The following is a 20,187-nucleotide window of genomic DNA, read 5'->3' on the forward strand; positions in this document are numbered from 1 at the left end:
GGAGAGCTCAGCCCACAAGCCAGTCAGCCACATAGGCTGTGGGTGCAGAGACCAGAAGCCAAAAGTCCCAACCTGGCTGGAAAATGCATGAAGTCACTGTGATTGGGCCTGGCCTCCCTGAGGTCATCTCTGACTCCAGGGCACCCTGGAGAGGCAGGAGAACACAGCAGTCCAGCACAGGACCTGGATCCAAGTCCCAGGGCCACCACTCACCTGCTCAGGTGTGACCCTGAGCTTACTGCTTCACCTTGCCAAGCCTCAGTTTCCTTGGCTGTAAAATGGGGATAACAACAGTGCCCACACCTCGTGGGGGTGGTTGTGATGTTTCAGTGACAAGACAGATAGAAAGTGATTAACATGGTGCCTTCTGGGTTATTGGAGTGTGAGAAATGTTACAGATGGTTATTATGCAAGACAGGAGGGTAACGTGGCTTCTAATCCTCAGAACATGACATCTTAGAGGTCCTGAACCCCATTTCTGTTGTGGGCATAAACACAAGGTTATGCTTTGTTTCCAGGCCTAGCACATATTTTCTCTGTCTGTCTCTCTCTGTCACCTGCATGTCGATGCCCAGGGGGACTTAGAAAGCCTCCCTCAGCCTGGATCCCGGGATGGCTATACGGAGCAGAACCCACTCCCCACTCCCCAGCCCTCCTCCATCCAGTTGGACTTCCATGCGTGAGAAATAAATTTGTACTGAGTTAGAGATTGAAGGGTTTATCTGTTATAGCAGAAAGTATTTCCTTAACTAATTATCTATTTACCTACCTATCTGTATCTATTTCAAAGAGACCAGATAGAAATCTACCACAATACTAATCATCTTTTTCTACAATAAACATTAGTGACTTTTGTCATCAGAAATCAGTTTAGATTTTTTTTTTTTCGGTACACGGGCCTCTCACTGTTGTGGCCTCTCCCGTTGCGGAGCACAGGCTCCAGACGCGCAGGCTCAGCGGCCATGGCTCAGGGCCCTAGCCGGTCCGCGGCATGTGGGATCCTCCTGGACCGGGGCACGAACCCCCGTCCCCTTCATCGGCAGGCGGACTCCCAAGCACTGCGCCACCAGGGAAGCCCCAGTTTAGATTTTTTAACATCGATTTTTAGAAACCAACAGACAGACCTCCCTCTCTGTCCTGTCTACCCTCAGTCAATGTCATAGGCCTGTCGATCCCTGCACCTGGGGTCTCCCAACCCCCGCCTCCGCCCTGCCTGAGCCAGCTACACAGACTCCCGAAGGAAGAGAAGAAAGCAGCTCGCTGGCCTTCACTGCCCTCCCGGATGTTGCCTGCTCTTTATTCTTTTAAGAAAGAGTCCCTCATTTGTGTGCACTGCATTCTTCTTTCCTTCCCCCAACTCCTATCTTATGGAGGAGTTCTTGGGCTTGAAGCTATTTCTCCCCATCAGTGGGGCCAGCCCTGAATGCTGGGTCTTAGACACCGAAGAGGTGGGAATAGCTTGTTTGTTAAAGTAACGGGACAGATGATTCTAGAAGTTCTAACTGCTCTCACTGAGCCTCATGCAGTCTGCTCATCCAGTCTGCTCCTGGCTGCAGGACAGAGGGCCAGGTCTATCCAAAGCCACTGTCTCGGTGAACTCCCCACCCTACCCGACACGGGCCCCTAAACCTGCTATAGTGGAGGAAGCACTTGATCAGAGTTCGGGAACTTTGGGATCCGTTCCCAGGTTGGCTGCTTGGTACAGTGATGGAAGCAGAGGCTCTGGAGTAAGGATATCCTAGCTTTGAATTCTGGCCCATCTGTATCATGGGCATTAACAGCAGCTACCTTTCTGGAAAAGACAGCCTGGCTGTTACCTCAGGCTCTGTGTCTCTAAGTTCTGCCTTTCCCACTGTCCCAGCCAGTCTCGCCAAAAGCCAGGCCGTGTGGATACCAGTTACTATTGCCAGCATCGTGCAATGGGAGAAACGGGCTGGTGGAGCTTCTTTCCTGGACTTGAGGGGCTGGGGCAGGGCGGGTGGGGGAAAGGGCAGTTTTCTGCATAGAGTGGGTCAGTGGTGGAGGCCGGCGGCAGCCTAGCTGGCACTGTGCCCTCCACGGGGTCGCCCATGCCTCCCAGGGCTTCCACGGGGGGGGGGGACGGCGTGGCTGGGGACCACACTCAGAGTAGCAAAGCGCTGGAAGCGTCTGGGGGATGAGGGGGTGAGGGTGCAGGAGGGGGTGAGGGTGCGGGAGGGGAGTGGGGCCGGGTGGGCGGAGGTTGTGAGCAGAGACCTGGTCCTAAGGTCACTGCATGTCAAAGTCAGAAGAGAATTTAAGAGTCAGTCCGGATCTGGCTGAAAATGCCTAACCTCACTCTAATCATGCGGAAACATCTGACAAACACAAAATGAGGAACTTTCGTGACAAAGAAAAGATGGGGAGGGGGCAGGGAGAGAAACCTGGATTCCTTAAAGATGCCAATGCCATAAAAGACAAAGAAAGGCTGTAACGTTCCAGATGAAAGGAGGCAACTAAATGCGATACCTGACCTTGTTTTGGACCCTGAACTGGAGGAGGAAATGTTAATAAGAGCCTTGTTAGATCAGTGACCACTTGGAATACAGGCAGTGCAGTGGAATAAAATATTTTATTGATATAAACTTACAAAGCAGACAACTTTAATGTGGTTATGTGAGGGAATATCCCTATTCTCAGAAGTATTTAGGGGTAAAGGGCCAAGATGTATGTAACTTGCCCTTATATGATTCAGGAAAAAATTACATATGCATAGAGAGAGTATAAATGATAAAGCAAATGATGTAAGATATTAACAGTCCACAAGGGGTTAAGTGGATGTTCCTATTTTAATGTACTATTCCTATTCTTGAAGTTTTTGAAGTCTGAAGTGTTTTCCAAATGAAAGGTTTTCTCAAAAAGCCAAAAAATTTAGCAGCAGAGCTGGTTATTTCAAACAAAATCCCAGGTGGAACCCTGTGTGTAAAACAGGGACAAGCAGGGTTGTCTGGGGTCAAGCCCAGTCCTGTGTCCCTCTGGTGGCCCCTGGGGTGCCTCCTGGAACCCAGCTTGGGAACCACTGTGTGGCTGCATCCTCCACATTTGGAGCAGCCATTCCTGCATCTCCACATCTACTGGACACTCACCCACATATCTGTTCACATCTGAGCCTCGCCACAGCCCCGAGAGAGGTGTTCCCAGCCTCTTTCTGAACAGGGCTAGAAACCAGAGGCTCTGGAAGATTAGTACCTCCTTGGGGCCACGCAGCCCAGGTGTTTTCTATGTGCTCCCCCCCACCTCTACCCTGCATGGCAACCTGCAAGGCAGGTCTTATCATCCCCATTTTACACACAAGCGGAGGCCCCATGAGATTCAAGTCTAAGGCTGCATCACTGAAGCTGGGTTCACACCCATGTCCTTGAATGAACCCTCAAATCCCTGCTCTTCTTGGCAGAACTGCTTCCTCTCGGGAAGAGGCTGAGGTTCCGAGTGGGGCAGCCCAGGCCTGCTCGGGGCACAGGTAAGATTGGGAGCCACTGGGTTCACTCAGCAGTGGGAGGGGAACCCACTGTCTGGCTCTTGCCAAGAAACCCATCTGTTCCTGGTGGGTCTGTTCCTGGTGGGGAATCTTCACACGGAGCCTTGATCCCGTCCTGAATTTCTGGGCTCAGAGTCTCCCTGCCTGGAGCTGCCTTCTGAATCAGCAGAGGTTCCTGTCTCCCTGCCCCTGCCAGCCAAGGACAAGGAAACTCTGAGCGTCCTTGTTCTGTTCGGTCTTGCACGGGCTGAGCTCCGGCAGGGCCTCTGTCTTTCTTTTCCCTCAGATTTAGCCGTTCCCTCCCCCATTCCCTGCTGGTTGGTAAGTTTCTAGTAAGTAAATTCACTGTCAGCAAAACTCACAGTGTTTGAACTCACTGCCAGGACACTGAGTGCTTAAAAGAACTGCAGGAAGCTCAAGGCTTCTGAGTAAACGGGGCCTCGCTGAGGATGCAACTGCCCATTTCAGGCCCAAAGCTGCCTCCCTGATAACGGCTCAGGGTCTGTAGAGCCCTGGGCCCTGACTTTGCCCCGAGCCCCCTCAAGGCAGGGAGAATGGCTGCCCAAATGAGACGTTCAGAAGGGGAAGGTAACTGTCCTTGTTAAGTGCCAGCCACTGGGCTGGATGCAAACTGCAGACCCATCTCGGTGTCACAACAGCAACGTAACGTGGGTGTAGCTGTGCTGACCTAACACAGGCGAAACTGAGGCTCAGAGCACCGAAGTAACCTGGACACAATCACATGGCTGGGAAGGAAACCTGGATCTCTCTCTTGCACGTTCCTCCAAGGTCCCAGGCCCGCCTGTCTGTTCTCGCTGAGGCTACTCCCAGCAAAGGGTCCTACGGGGCTTCGTCTCTTTTCCTGCCTTGATCCAGTTGCCGAATCTACACACCACGCAGGACACCCCCTGAGCCTGCCTCCCTCCCCCGCTGCTGATCTGGGGCTGCCTCGCTCTGAGAAGGTTCCTGGCCAGCCCTCTGCCACGCCACAACGGGGACTTAACATCCAGCCTCACATCGCTGCTGTGGGCTCCTGGACAGCTTCCCGGGTTCCACATCCCTGGGGCAGAGGAGGTCCACCTCTGAGAGCTCTGGGGGGTGCAGGCTGCTTGCTGACCCCCACCTTACTTCCTTGGAGATTTCTGAGGCGGTTTCTCAGCTGTGGAGCTCACACGCTGGCCTGTTCTCTGGACTCTACACCGCATGGGACACCCCATCTCGAGGTCTGACTTCCACTCCATGAAGAAAACCCTCCACTTCAGCATCCTGTCTCCACTGCTACAACCCTCTCTCTTCCGATCACATTTCCAATATTATGATAAAGGGTTAATGTGCAGCTGTAACTCAGGGTGGCATCTACTTACGGGGAACAGTATTCATTCTCACAATTGACTGTTGGACCCAAGTCAGTTTAATCCAAAAGAGTGACTCCAACCTGGAACTGGCCTGTTCCAGGCCTGTGAGGAAGTTTTTCTAGGGTGAGGGGACCTTGCACCATCTGCCAGTCACACGCTAACAAATGTCTTCTGTTGGCCTGTGGCCACACCGGCCTGCCCTTCTCCAAGGCAGATGGAGACTCCCTCCCCTAAAACAGCCACCACTGTATGCTAACACATATATATGAAATTTAAGGAAAAAAATGTCATGAATAACCTAGGGGTAAGACAGGAATAAAGACACAGACCTACTAGAACACGGACTTGAGGATATGGGGAGGGGGAAGGGTAAGCTGTGACAAAGTGAGAGAGTGGCATGGACATGTATACACTACCAAACGTAAAATAGATAGCTAGTGGGAAGCAGCTCCATAACACAGGGAGATCAGCTCGGTGCTTTGTGACCGCCTGGAGGGGTGGGATAGGGAGGGTGGGAGGGAGGGAGAGGCAAGAGGGAAGAGATATGGGAACATATGTATATGTATAACGGATTCACTTTGTTATAAAGCAGAAACTAACACACCATTGTAAAGCAATTATACTCCAATAAAGATGTAAAAAAACCCCAAAAAAACCAAAAGAACAGCCACCACTGGTCGAGCCTGCTAGGCACCATGCATTGAGGTTGACATTTTACATATGCTGTTTCCAATATTCATACAAGTGGCCAAGCGTGGCTTCTGAACCATTAGGGGTCTTAGTTTCGCCTCTTTGTAAAACAGCTTCCTCAGATGAGCAAACTGGGTCTTATGGGGTTAAGTAAATCACTCAAGGTCACACAGGTAGTAAGTGACAGATCAGGAACTTGAACCTAAGTCTGTATGGCTACAGAAGTTAACAATCCTTCCACTCTCCATTACCACGGCTGTCATGTACAGTTATGCAGGTTGCTTACTGCACAGAGACATCCAGCTGCTGGGGTAGTCAGGGGATGAAATCCAGCCAGCACTCTGGTTCAGTAAGGTGTGCACCATGGTGCAGTGATGCCTGTGCTTGTCTGCCTGGAGGAGCGCTGGGGTAAACTGATGACAAATGGTCCTAATGATGCCCTTGCCTACATCTGCATCCCTTGCTAGGTGCCTTTGCAGCTCTTCTCATCAAGAAGGGAAGTCTGGTTCCTCACCCCTTAAATCTGGGCTAGTCTTGTGACTAAACGAGTCAGTGAAATGTGTCCGACTGGCATTGTGCCAGTTCAAGTCCATACCGAGAGGCCTTGCAGGCTGTACTTGCCCACTTGGACCCCAACTACCGCCATGGGTACAAGCTTGGGCTAACCTGCTGGAGAATGAGAAACACGTGGCCCAGTCACCCCCATCCCAGACCAGTCAATAGCCAATCAACCACCCAACACATAAGCAAGGCCATCCTAGCCCAGCCAGCCTCCAAAAGACCCCCTCTGACCACAGACCCTCGAGTCAGCCCAGCCAAGCTCAGGCACACCTGACCAGATCAGCGTAATTGCCCCACTGACTTCTGTAACTGATCTATGTGGCCATTATGGGTTGAATTGTGTCCTTCCAAAATTCATATGTTGAAGCCCTAGCCCTCAGTACCTCGAAATGTGACCTTATTGGGACATTAGGCCTTTGCCGATATAATTGGCTAAGATGAGGTCATACTGTTGTAGGGTGGGCCCCTAATCCAATATGACTGACATCCTTATCAAAAGGGGAAGTTTGGACATAGACACGTACACAGAGAGCACACCATGCAAAGACTGGAGTGATGCTGCTACAAGCCAAGGAACTCTCAGAAGCCAGAAGAGAGGCCTGGAACACCTCCTTCCTTACAGCCTTTAGAGGGAGTAGGGATCTGCTGACACCTTGATCTCAAACTGCCAGCCTCCAGAACTGAGAGACAGTAACTTTCTGTTGTCACCAGTTTGTGGAACTTTGTTACGGCAGCCCTAGGAAACAAACGTAGCACCACCTTTTCCTAATTCACACAAAGGCACAGTATGGGCTGGCTTCCTTGGCTGCTTCCAGCGTGGCAGCCAACCATGTCTCTGCTCCCGGTCCCCAGGGAACCCACCATGGCTACTCCTGCCCCAACAGGCTTCTGATTCCGGGAAGGCTTCTCCAGTGCTTTCCAAGGGCTCTGGGGTTGTTGAGGGGAAGGGGTCACAGCCTCATACGATATCACTGCTCCCGGGATCCGGAGAGCGCCCCCAGCCCGGGTCCCTCCTGGCTGCCCACCTACCTGGGTTGCCGAGGGCCATGGAGTCGTAGATGAGCTTACAGGTCTTGAGCAGGGTGGAGATCTTCTTCTCGGGCGAGTAGGCCTTGTGCATGCTGGCGAACTTCTGCAGGATCTTCTCCATGATGGGCACCTCCGGCACGCTAGTGGTCACGCCCAGCTCGGTGGTCGTGGTGGCTAGGATCACCAGCTGGTTCTCCTTAAGCTGCTGCAGCGAGCCGTCCTTGCTGTGGATCTCATGCAGGCATGAGTTGATGGCTTCCTTCAGGGGCTTCAGGACACACTTGTACAAGGCAGACTCCACAATGGCTTCTGCAGGTGGGCGAGAGCAGGAGGGTAAGGAAACCAGCTTCAGACATCCTGCCCCCACATCCTGTTGCCCGACAGTGTGGCTATCCCCATCCCATGTCCCTGGAAGGACACACTCACAGTCCCGGCAGGTACAGCCCACAGTTCTGACAGGTTAGACTGTATGTAGTACATTCAACAGAAAGCCACACTGCCAAGGGCACAGGAGCCACACATGGTGTCTAATGCTTTTCACAGGGCCTGGCACAGATGGAACTCTCACAGGGCTGCTGACTAGTACACCACCTCAGAGAGCACTATGTACATGGGCGTTGTGCAGTATACAACCTGTGCAGCTGTACCTGGAGGGCCTGGGTGCCCAATAAATGTTTGGTAGAGTTATTCTTGATGTGTCTCTTTCAATTACCAGATCCATTTGAATCTAGTCTCAAGAATACAGTATAGCCAGAACCTGACTTCTTACCATTTCCAAGGCTTCCACCTTGACCTAGGCTGTCATCATCTCTTACCTGAGTTATATTAATAGCTTCTTGCCCTGGCTTCTTTTAGTCCATTCTCAACACAGCAACTGGCATAATCTTGTTATGCCATTTTTGATCATGATATTCCTGTGCTCAGAACCCTGTAATGGCTCCCATCTCATGCACCACAGAAGCTAAAGGCTTTCCCGTGGCCCACAAGCCCCCTCTGTGACCTGTCCCTGTGACCTCTCTCACTCATCACCTTGTTTGCTCCCTGTGCTCATGCTGCTCCAGCTACCCTGGCCTTCTTGCTGTTCTGCCAACCGGCCAGGCTTGCTCCTACCTCAGGGCCTTTGCACTTGGCATTCCCTTTGCCTGGAGGAATGCACGTGGCTATCCACATGGCTTATTCCTTCATTGTTCAAATGTCATCTTATCTCAGAGGCGTCCTGATCAGCTAGTGGAATGAGAATTAGTCATCTCTGATCTCACAGCAACTGTGCAACATACATGCCATAATCCCCACTCTACAGATGGACCAACTCAGGCTCTGCTGGTGCAGGTCACACAGCTACTTGGGGCCTGAACAAGGATTTGAACCCAGGTCAACTTGACACCAAGGCAATGTTCAGCTTTGGTTGACAGTAGGGAAGTATTCTTGGAACGTCTTTTTGGCTCCACCCGATCCCCAGGGTCTCAGCTATTGGCCCAGTAGGGGAGGTCCCAAGTCCTGTCCCTGTAGGGAGACACCTGAGCTGCTCTATCCCCGGGAGGTGAGGGAGGGGCCCATGTCCCCATGGCTGAGTCTCAGTAGAGGCCAAGATAACCCTTCCCTGCCACGCACGCCTAGGCTTGGCCCATGTCTGGGTCTAGGGCTGGTCCTGGCTGTCTTGGTCCTCATCCTGCCGCCTCCCCCTTCCCCTTTGCTTTTCCAGCCTCTTCAACAGGACGACACACGTCTGCCCTTGCCTCCGTCACCCCACTCCTGTCTATCCTTCCAGGCCCTCAGAGCCTCTGCCGCTAGAGGCGTGGTGACCCGGAGGCAGGGACCTGCGGTCAGCTTCCCCACCGCCCCTGGCTCCCGTGTAACCTTGGCCAAGTCCGTTCCCCTTCCCGGGCCTTTTTCCTCACCTACAGAATAAGAGGGTCCATGCCCTCTAGGGTCTCTACATCTCTGCAGCCACCAGATCTCCTGCAGGGACTGCCTCTGACCCTCAGCAGCCATGCGTGTTAGTGCTTTTTTTTTTTTTTTTGCCGCTGATCGCTCCTGGTGACTTGTCTCCCTAACAAAACCAGGAGCATCCTGAGGGGGGGGGGTCCTGCCCAGCTCTCAGGTGGTTGAGGTTCTGCCATCTAACTGGGCCCACGGGCCGAACTTGGAAGGAAGAGACACAACAGCAGAGGGGTTAGTTCACGGAAAGGGAGGATCATCTGGGATTATCCCTGGCTCCCACCGGCTCCCAGCCCCTGCCCAGGATGGGGACCCACCTAGCTCCTCCTCGGAGTGCAGGGCGGGGTCCACCAGGGCCTTGAGCTCGGTGCTCTGCAGCAGGTAGCTCTTGAGCTGGGTCATCATGGTGCGGATCTCCTGCAGCATCTCCATACTGGAGGTCTGGTGCGCCATCATCTCCAGGCTGTACACTTTGTAGTCCTGCACCAGGTTGCCGAAGTACGAGGCCTTGTCCTGGGCCAGCTCCACCACCTTCTTGTACAGCTTGCGGTTGTTGGAGAGGAAGGCACTGAAGACGCTGGTGAAGCTCACGAAGCTCAGGCGGTGGCGGGCCTTGCCCAGGATCATCGACGACTTCTTCTTCATGCCGGGGCTGCTGAACTGTTCCAGCTCCTCCTCTGTGCTGCTGGTCGAGTAGGAGTCCTGGTCTGCGGCCAAGGAGGGCACTCCCAAGCTGTCCGAGAGGGAGGCCAGGGAGCCCTTGAACTCCGCGAAGCTCTGGGGCTGGGCCCTGCGCCGGGAATGCGGGCTCTGAGTGCCAGCTGTGGGGGCAGGACCTTGGTCTTCTCCAGGTGGACCGGGCCTGGGGTTCTCAGGGGCCTCCCCGTCCGTGGAAAGCTCGGCAGTCTCCAGGGGAATTGGGAGGACCGAGGCCAGCTGCCGGGAGAGCCGTTTCTTCCTGGGAGGTGGAACTGGGGGTTGTCGAATCTTCCTCGGAGGCTCTGGCATGCTGCCCAGATCGCCGGCTTTGGCCACTGCTTCCTGGCCTTGCTCTGTGGTTCTCTGAGGCCTGTCCCCAGGGCTGCCGGAGGTCCCCTGGGGAGGCAGGCGGAGCGGGGATGCTCTGGAAAGACCCACCGGGTCTCCCTCCGCTGCCGCCCCCCTGTCCGCCTTCCCTGCACTCTGGTCCTCCAGGGAGACCTTCTCCGTGATGCGGCGTCTGGGAGGGGCGGCGGGGAGGCTCTTCTTTGTGGGCGCTGGAGGGACGGGGTTTTGCAAGGGGCTGGGGGCTGCCCCCGGCTTCATCTCTTCCTCCCTGAGGGGGCCCAGGCCTGCGAGGGGACGTGGGAGCCTCTCACAGGCTGTCATGGGTGGCTGGCTTGGAAGCTCCGGGGGGCCTGGGGTGTGGGGTGCCAGGCAGGGGGCAGACGCTGGGGGTGAAGGAGGAAGGACCTCGGGATGTGGACGCGGGGGAGCAGCCGCCGAGGGAGAACTGGGCAGAGGGCAGGCCGGAGTGGGGGCCGGGGGAGGAGGTCGGCTGGAGCCGGGGGGATGGAGAGGGAGCGGCGGGGGAGGGGGAGCTGGGCGGCGAGGGGCCCACCTGGAGGTGGGGGAGGTAGCGTCGGAGGCAGGAGGCGATGGGCGCAAGGGGCAGCTTCCCGGGGGTGGCTGGTCAGCCGGCAGGGAGCTGCTGCAGTCCTCGATGAAGACTGGATTCACAAACCACAGGCGGCCGTTTCCTATGGACAGCTCGATTTCACACGAGCAGTTTTCGTAATGGGCCGATGACCTGAGAATGGAGGCGGGGGGCGCTCCCGGGGCTGGGTCTCTCGGGGCCTCCACTGGGCTCCCACCTCCTCGCCGGGGGTTCAGTGAGGAATCCCAGAAGCCTGTCGAGATGAGGGAGGGAGAGGCGGTCAGTCCTGAGGCCGGGCCCCAGCCTGGCCCGGGCGGTGTCTGTGGGCCGCGCAGGGGCCAGGGCGAGGGAAGGCCGCACAGTGCTTGCTTCACCGCTCCGAGGGTTGGTTTCCCCTTTGGGACTGTTTTAAACCTCTCCCACTACTTCCTGCCTTGAGAGGGGAAGCCCCACACCATCCTCCCCTGCGGTGCCGGGCTGGGGCCGGGAGGGGGCTGGTGACAGGCTCAGCTTCAGTCCTGTCCCCTGGCGTGTGAGACCCCACGGGGGGGGGGCACCCATGCCCCGGGGTGCAGGTACGTACGGGGATGGAGGGGACAAAGCCCCGGAGCTCCTGATGCTGACCTGCTGGGTGCTCTGGGGCAGGTCACCGGACCTTTCTAGGCCTTCATCTAGGCATCCCTAGGATGGGGTCCTGACAGAGAAGTTGCTTCAGGCCTGTTCGGGCCACTGCAGTTGTCACAGCAGGAAGAATGAACTATGGATTGTAGCCAGTGAGCTCAGACCTGACCACCCAAGTGGGGGAATGCCTGCCCTCTGCAAAATGAGTCTGCCTCTGGCCAATCTCAGCGTTAAAACAGGAAGCTGCCCTGTGCCCCTAGCTCAGAGAGCTGGAGCTCCTGCACTGCTGAGTTAAGTCCCAGCACATGCCTTGCTCTTGACTCAGCCCTTAGCTGTGGCCACCAAAGCAGGCCTGCACTGATGGTCAGCGCCATGCTTGTTCTGGGTAGCGGGCATGGGACGTCCAGGCTGAAAGGGCGCTGGGGCTTGACTAGCTCAGAGGAGTTCTTGACCTCTCGGTACCAGGCTCTATGGAGAATCTGACAAAAGCTCGGGATGCTCCCAAAAGGCCACAGGAGCACATTTTGAGAACAAGGTCACTTGGCTGGCAGGTCACTGCAAGCTCACTCAAGCAGCTCCTTTTGGAGGAGTATGGAACCCAGGTCTTGTTCCACGTGTTCATTTTAGAGATCGATAGTGCAAATTCCTTGTTAGTGACTGAGCCAGGCCTCCAGCCTCTCACCCGGGGCTCTTTACCTCTGGGAGGGAGTCATCAGTAAGAAAACTACCAAAAACAGCATCAAAGACAATACCAGGAACAAACGTGCATTGCGTTCTGGCTCCTGTGGATTCCTTGCTCTACAGGGACCATCTCACCGATCCCTGACCACAGGCCTCTGGTGTCCTCATGTTGTCCCCGTATGGCAGACGAAGATGAGAAAGCCAGGGAGATGAACGGTCACCGGGTTGGTGAGTGAAGGGAGGTGGAATTTGAACTAGGTCACACTAGCTCTAAAGCTGAGAGTGGCATGGACATATATACACTACCAAACGTGAAATAGCTAGCTAGTGGGAAGCAGCCGCATAGCACAGGGAGATCAGCTCGGTGCTTTGTGACCACCTGGAGGGGTGGGATGGGGAGGGTGGGAGGGAGGGAGACGCAAGAGGGAAGAGATATGGGAACATATGTATATGTATAACTGATTCACTTTGTTACACAGCAGAAACTAACACACCATTGTAAAGCAATTATACTCCAATAAAGATGTTAAAAAATAATAATAAATAAATAAATAAAGCCATGTGCTGGGCCGCTTCATAGGAACTTGCGACACTTCTCATCCTGGTTGCTCTCCTGGCGTGAGTAGTGGGGTGGTGAGCACCCCAGAACGGGGAATGTGGTAAGAACACAGCAGGCTCTTGACATCAAAAGAAAGGAGATGTTGCAAGATGGCCAAGGGCAGCCGTGCATGTGTGTGCGCGTGTGCGTGCCCGCCCTAAGGGATGGGCACTCTCGGGGTTGTGGATGTTTGCCACCTTGCTGGCCAAAGGGGTCAGAAACCCAATCAAGGTGAGCAAAGTGTAATCCCAGGACGGTGGGGCTGCCGAGAAACTGACTGAAAGTGAGCCGTGCGCATCCACAGGGGAGCAGGGCGGGACTTATGGTTCAGCCCTGTCTTGGGCAGAGACTCCCAAGCCTGGAAGTGCTGTGGCCGGCTGTCTCCACAGCATCAAAGATGACAAATTTTCGTGTGGCTTTCTGACACGCCAGGCTCTGTGCCCATGCCAGCCACCAGCTGAGGACGCGGAGAGCCTGGAGGGGGAGGGTGCGTCTCCAGGCTCTCCCTAGATCCAGGCGGGTTGTTCCTGAGGGCTGCCCGGACCCTGTGCTTCACTTTCTCGGGCAGCTATGACCCCTCCATGACCGGTCCATTCTCCTGGGTACTTCGCATGGTCTCCTTGGAAGGCTTCTTAGCAAGAAGCAGCAGGCGGCCAGTCTAAGGTGACTGGGCTGCAGCCCCATAGGTGAGCTGAGGCCCCCGAGGCCCACCTCCAAGTTCTCATAAGACCCTTCGGGAGAAGGTGCAAGTTACGGGGTAGACGATCAAGAGAACCGCCCACCCATGCTCGGACACTCCCATTACCGCTCACCTAGCTCGTGGCCATAGGCTGCCTCCGTGCCCCCACCCCGCCCCCAATCCATTCTACTCCTTGTGGCTCTATGCTGGGCGTGTGGTGGGCCCTTGATTGCTATTTGTCCAGAATCGCTTCCCAACCTTTAGCCTGGCATTCAAGGCCTGTGGGATCTGGCCCTGGACACCCTTCCCGCACTGCCTACTGAATCTCCCCCCACTCTCTCTGCTGCTCACTTCTTCCCGAACACGCCACGGGCTGCCACACCTTCAGGTCTTGGCTAATGTTGTCCCCTCTGCTTGGAATGCTTTTCCCACCCCCTCCACCTGGCAAACTCCTACTCATCCTCCAACACTCAGGTCAAATGTCACCTGTTTGGTGGAGCCTTCCTGACACATTCAGGCCTCACCTACACTCCCCTGGGCTCCGCGGTCCTGGTGCACACTGACGGGAGAGACCAACCCTAGGACTGTACTTCTCTGGTTTCATCCTGAACCATGGGAAGAGGTCTAAAGACAAGAAGAGAAGAAGTGAGAAAATGAGAAGAGGGAGGCAAAAAGGAGGGCAAAGAGCTCCGTAAGTGATGGACCACCAGCTGGACCGCCCGCCTCAGGATAGCAGGGGGGTCCATCATGCACAGAAAAAAAGAACACGTTCCACCGCTCAGATCTGTATTCCTACAAGAGTGGAACAGACAGTGGGGTTCAGGGAAATGGGCCCGGGGCCTGGGTGATTAAGAACCACTCCCCTGCCCCTAAGAGAGGCCTGGTGGTTGTACCTCACAGGGCAGAGGCCCCAAAGCGAATGCCGCTCTGAGGGGTGAGAAGCTGCACCCTGGGGTCTGAGGGCCTATTAGGGAACTCAGTGGCAGTGTAGGTCTTTATGCTTAAAAACAAGGAAGTAGGTAACTTTCTCTGCAGCCTACACAATGCCAAGGCCAGGGGAGAAGCGGAACGCTGTCATGAAAGCCTTGCGGTTGGCCCGGCTGTGGGCATCTGTGCCCACCGGCACTGGGCCAAGCTCAGCTCAGTGGTCGCAGTTCCCCTAAGGGCCTGTGCCCTCACTGCCGCTGTGCTGCCCTCGGACTGAGGCAGATGTTCTGCTGGCCCTGTGGCTTCCTGTGTCTCAGCTGGGGATGCCTTCTGCCAGGCCTCCACTCCTACAGTCCTCAGAGGTCCCGGGCCAGGCCAGGTAACTGGGCTGTAGACCCTGAAGGCAAAGGTGACCAAGGTTTCACACTTGAGGAGCCCTGGGCTACCGGCAGAACAAAGAGGGGACGAGTGAATGCAGCCAAGTGTTCCAGATGCCATGGAAACAGCTAGAAAGTCTGGTGAGATCAGTGGGTGAATGTTTTTGTGGCATCCTAAAGACGGGCTGTTGGACAGCCGTTCAATCTGGAGTTTTCAATGAATTTTTAATAAGTAGGAAAATTCTCATTGTATAATGGAAAGGAAAAAGCAAGTTACAGGCAAACTTGGAAGCACTATAGAACATATGCTTTTTCTACACATATTTTAAAAATATTAAACATATACATACTACAAATATGTCTGAGAACCTCTGCAAATCTCACCCCTATCTATCACCGCTTTCTCTAGATTCCTTTTGCACTCAGAATCAACTGCATGCAGTTTAGTGCTGAACTGCCCCCTAGGTTAGTTTTGTGGGCCCAAGCTTATACCTACATAGACCTTTTGAACGTTGGCTTTTCCAAGGCCAAACTCAGACTTTCTTACATCAGCTCACGAGCAACCATTCTGGGCGATCACGAGGTGCTGAGCCTGTAGGTCAGTAGTCCCGTTTCAGCAACATCATCCCTGTCTGAACAGCAGGGCTTGTGCAATGATTTGGATATTTATGACATTCTGTTCATTTTGTAAAAAGTGAGTGGAGTGCCAGAAAAAGAGCCACTGCTGACACTAGTGATAGAAGACACATGTGCCTCATAAACTTATTCCAACTATGAGATCACCAGGTGGGGATCACCAGGTGGGGAGTCAGAGCCTGGCCGGTGGCGGGTCGGGAGTGGGAACCAGGGCTTAGGGAGGAGGCTGAGCTGTGTGCAGAGATAAGCGTCTGCTGCCTGCAAAGTCCGGCTGACCTTCTGCTCCTATCACGGAGATTCCCCGGCAGCCTTTCACTAAACCCCCTTTTATCTAAGCTCGTTTGAGTGGGTTTCACTTTTCTGCCACAAGAGTGCCTTGCCTAGAACAACGTGTGGTGCGCTGGGCACAATGCCTGGTGTGTCTGGGCCCTTGGCAAGTGCTGCTCTTTGCATATTTATCATCACAACCGCAGGTGAGGGTCAGGGAGGTCTGCACATCCCAGAGCCAGGGCCTCTGGCCTCCGACAGGATGTGCCCTTTCAGCTCCGGGTCTCCATCCATTCTGGGGAAGGACTGAAAAGTTAACCATTCCTCGGCTCCAGGGAAAACCTCGCTTCTGACCTTCAGCCCTTGGGGGCACCAGGCCTGATCAGAACCCTCTGGTTCTTGGGATTTCCCTGGCAGTCCAGTGGTTAAGACTCTGTGCTTCCAATGCAGGGGGCGCGGGTTCGATCCCTGGTCGGGGAACTAAGATCCCACGTGCCACATGGCATGGCCAAAAAATTAAAAAAAAAAAGAACCCTGATTCCTAAGCTTCAATGCACTCAGATTTCATTTAAATACCCCTTCCCAAGGAAGTGAATGCTGACACACAATCTGGACTGCCGCCTGCTTCCCAGAGGGCACCTCCCCCCTCACTTCCTCAACGTGCTCGAGTTGAAGCTCACCCAGGATAGAAGGGCTTGTCTATTCCAGAAAGGAATGTGCTTCTCTCCAGAGGAGCAGCTTGTCTTTCATACAGCCGTTCCTAGGGCTTAGGGGCAGCCCTGCCCCCGCCCCGCCCCCCACCCAGGGTGAGAGGAAACTGCGGGTCCCTGGGGCAGTGGGTCTTAGGGATGCCTGCTTCAACCTACCCACAGTGAGGCTGCTAACCGACACTCCTCTCAGAGGTAAGCCTCTCTGAATGGAGCCCATGCATCTCACTTGCCCTCCCAACTTGGCCTCAAAACTGGCAGCTGACTGCTCGCTGCAAAAAAAACTGAGAAGGTCATGAGGTGCAGCTGAGGGGCAGTGGAGGGGCTGAGCTGGGAGTCAGAAGCCCCTGGCACACATCCCAGCTTTGCTCTTGCCTGCCTGGAGCACCTTGGACAAGTTTCTCAGCTGTGCTAAGAACTGACTTTCTATCTTGAAAACGGGGATGCAAGGATTGCACAAGATAGTGCCAAGGGCGCGGCAATGAAAGCATCACCTGTGCCATTTTAGATCTTAGGAGGGGCGTCACTTGGACTGTATGAGTTACAAGACTCTCACCTGTCCCACATGAAGCTTCTGGAAGGGTAAGAGCCCAACAACTATAACATCTGGGGCCCAAGCTCAGGGTTTATTCCCAATATGAACTGAAAACTGGCCCTGAAGTTTATAAACTGGGTCAGCCAGACCTAGGAGAGCCTGGATAAGGAGTTAAGGGGCAGCACAAGCTAGTGGGTGAGGGCTGGAGCCCAGCTGCCCAGCCCTCCATGGACCCTGTGACACTGGACATGTCACTCAACCCCTCGTGTCTGTTTCTTCTGCCATAAAGTGGGGATCACAATAACAGAACCTGCTTTACAGGGTTGTTTGAAGATCTGATGAATCAATGCAGATAAAGAGGTCAGTGCTCATTAAATGCGGACATCCGGGGGCCTGGACTCCTCCTACTTCCTGGCCTTTGACCACGAGCTGCCTGTGGCATCTCTTGCATTGTTGTCTAGAGGCCTCTCTGGGTGGTGGACAGTGGCTGGCTTGGGAACCAGGGGGTCTCGCCTCTGATCCCAGGTCTGCCTCTCACTTCCTCTACGCCCTGGGCCTGCCCTCTCCATCACCCTCTCCTCCATTCAACCACCACTGGTGAAAATGTACTGCTGTGCTCAGCCACGTGTGATGCAGGTTCCTGGGTATGGTTTAGACTTTTTAATAAAAAAATTGAGGTATAGTTGACTTACAATATTATGTTAGTTTCAGAGGCACAATATAGTGATTCAAAATTTTAATAGATGATACTCCATTTAAGGTTACTATAAAATATTGGCTATATTCCCTGTGTGGTTTAGTCTTGATAAGGACTTATTAACTGCTTTGTTCATAACGAGACCTGGCCTCTGCCTAGGATTGGGGGCCCGCGGAGGCGGCTGGCTTGTCTTCCTGGCAGCTCCAGACTTGGTGAGCTTGGGCTCCCTGAGGGTTAGCATGGTGAGGCCATGTCAGAGGTTGGCACTGGCTCAGCGAAGCCCATCACATGGAAAGGGCCCAGTAAACATGAGCTCTTCTTACTATTATGTGGAAGGGCTGGGATCAGAAACGCTCTTGTCCTTTACCCTCCCCTTGTCACCCCTCAAAAGGTCAGAGGGTAAGGGGCAGGGTGGGTGTGCTGAATCAGGTGGTTGGGCAGGGGCAGGCCAAGGGAGTGGGGGGCACACTCTAGCTCACGATCACGTTCGCGCTGCTTTTCCTTCTGACGAGGGCGGGGCTGGGGGCCAGGGCTGTGGCAGCTGCTGGCCCCCAGGTTCCTGGCCATCGCTGAGAAGTCCCCTGGCGTTTGGTCCAGCTTCTCCCGGGCCACGCCCTGCCACCAGGTCAGCCTGTGTGGGTCCTGACCAGACCCAGCTCCCTTAGACCCAGCAAGGCTGTGCATCAGACCTCCTGACAGCTGTTAAGGGCGCCACTCCGAAAAGAGGGAGAATCTCCCTGCTACAGGGGCTCAGCACCTGGGGCAGGGGTGCAGGTGGTCCCGTGGGAGCTGGGACTCAGGATCCAGCTTGGGGTCAGCCTGAGGGGCCACCCATCTGCACAGGCGGTCAGCAGGGGGCAATCCAGGGGCTCCATTTCCTAAGGCCCAGCCACCTCCCCTGACCCCAGAGGGGACTTACCCAGGCCCAGGCTGGAGATGGTCTCGAGGTCTGTGAAGCTGCTGGCCTCAAGGATGGCCTGGGGCAGCCTCAGCTTGAAGGGCAGTAAATCTCTGTGGAGACACGAGGGGTCGGAGGTCAAGTCCGGGGAGGGGCCTGTGTGTCCACTCTCAGCCCCCCACCGCCCCCAAATCCTCAGCCCATAAAGGAAGAACCCTGGCAACCCTGCTGGCGGCTGGGATCACCACACAGACTGGAAACTTCCCTGGGGCCGAGGGGAGGAGCCCTGAGGCTGAGGGAGCAACCAATCAGATCCGGGTCCTGTGCCTGCACTGGCCCCAGAGATGCTAAGACCCTCCTTGGGCATGGAGGGGGTGGGGGGAGAGGCTTTATCCCCAGTTTTCTTGGCCCTGGAAGTCCAGGCAGCTTCTTCTAAAGGTGCTATTCTGGGTAAGGCGAGTGACCCACCCCTTCCAGTCCTCTGACCCCCGCTGCTCCATGCTGAGACGTGCAGTGGGCACACAGCCAGACTCCCCTGGTGAAACTACAGCCAGGTACCCGCTGGTGAGCACACAGCCAGACAGACACCCCTGACGACACACTCAGCCAGCTCTATCTGCTGCCTTTGGTCTGAATGGGGATCTTTTCAGAGATCTCTCCAGAGATCTCCCAGAAGGGATCTAGACACCCTCCCCCTTTATTGCACAGATGGGGAAACTGAGGCCCAGAGAGGGAAAGGAAGATGTCCAGGCCTAGACGCACGGTGGGTGGAGGGCAGAGTGTGCTGAGCCCCAGGCCTCCTGACTTCAAGCCCAGGGCTGTTCCGTGGGGCAGGAAGTGGAGTGTGGCCCTGCAGGGGCCCCAGGATGGCTGGTCCCAATTCTACGTCTCAGCCTGGCATTCAAAGCCCGTCACAGTCTGACCCCGACCCCCTTTTCCAGCCGTATCCCCAGCCCTGTCAACCTTCTCCCCAAACCCTGATTCCAGTCATTGAAATCCCATCCGTCCAGGCCCATTGACAGCCTTGCATGATGGCCGTCTGTCCCCGGGGGTCTTCATGGCCTTACTGTCTATACCGCACCCTCCGTCTCCTCCCTTTGAACTACGTGAGAGCCCTGGAAGTTCCTGGAAGGGGCGGGCAGCTTTTCACATCGCTGATGCCCCCAGAGCCCTTAGCACACACCACAGAGGCTCAAAGAGTGTTTGCCGAATGGACCCGTCTAAACTTCGGGAACTGGATCGGGGGAGAGCAGGGCAGAGGCCGCCTGGGATGCGGGTCGCCGGGGAGCTTCCCAGACCACCTCTGCCCATCAATACAGGTTGTGCTGCTCCGTGGGGTGCCCCCACCCCTTCATGGGAAGCGTTTTCACGGGGGAAAAACACTCTGCTTATGGAATAGCAGGATGGGGGAAGGTGGGAGAAGATTCTGGGCCCTTTTTTGAGTTCCTGGGTTGTGGCCTTTGACTTCTCCATTGTCAATGGGGTGGGCGTGGCCCGTCGATCTTTGCTTCATTGTCATAGTTGTGTGATTCTGAGCATCTGAGGCCGTCTGTGGGCCTCCTGTCAGCCCTTCCAGCCAGGCCAGGCCTGGACCCAGACCGGACGGGCCCTCAGTGCACCATCCCCACCTCAGGCCCTGCCCGGTCACCACTACCCCAATCTCTAAGTTTGAAGGGTGGCAGAATTCGTCCTGGTGTTGCCTGTCTACCTGGTTGGCTGTGTGGCCTGCCACTGGGGTTTCCAAAGGTTCCTGGGCCACTACATATATTGAAATGGCCAGCAGAATCGCTCGGCTCATCTGGCAGCCACCCCCGACCACCAGGGTAATCTCTGACACCCCCTCCCCACCTCCTCTGTGT

At 55.2% G+C, this 20,187-nt stretch overlaps 1 protein-coding gene across 2 annotated transcripts in view; it reads right to left on the bottom strand.

Moving 5' to 3' along the window:
- RIN3 (Ras and Rab interactor 3) overlaps nucleotides 1-20,187 on the bottom strand; it is a 123,679-nt gene that overhangs the window by 15,122 nt on the left and 88,370 nt on the right. For both annotated transcript variants that reach the window (XM_060097932.1, XM_060097931.1), the window contains exons 5-7: nucleotides 18,350-18,441; nucleotides 9,387-10,958; nucleotides 7,132-7,440 (exon numbers count right to left, since the gene is read on the bottom strand). In XM_060097932.1, the coding sequence (XP_059953915.1) occupies nucleotides 7,132-7,440; nucleotides 9,387-10,958; nucleotides 18,350-18,441 (1,973 nt within the window). The remainder of the gene's footprint in view (nucleotides 1-7,131; nucleotides 7,441-9,386; nucleotides 10,959-18,349; nucleotides 18,442-20,187) is intronic.

The sequence above is a fragment of the Mesoplodon densirostris genome, chromosome 4, assembly GCF_025265405.1.
Source record: "Mesoplodon densirostris isolate mMesDen1 chromosome 4, mMesDen1 primary haplotype, whole genome shotgun sequence".
NCBI classification, from domain to species: Eukaryota; Metazoa; Chordata; class Mammalia; order Artiodactyla; family Ziphiidae; genus Mesoplodon; species Mesoplodon densirostris.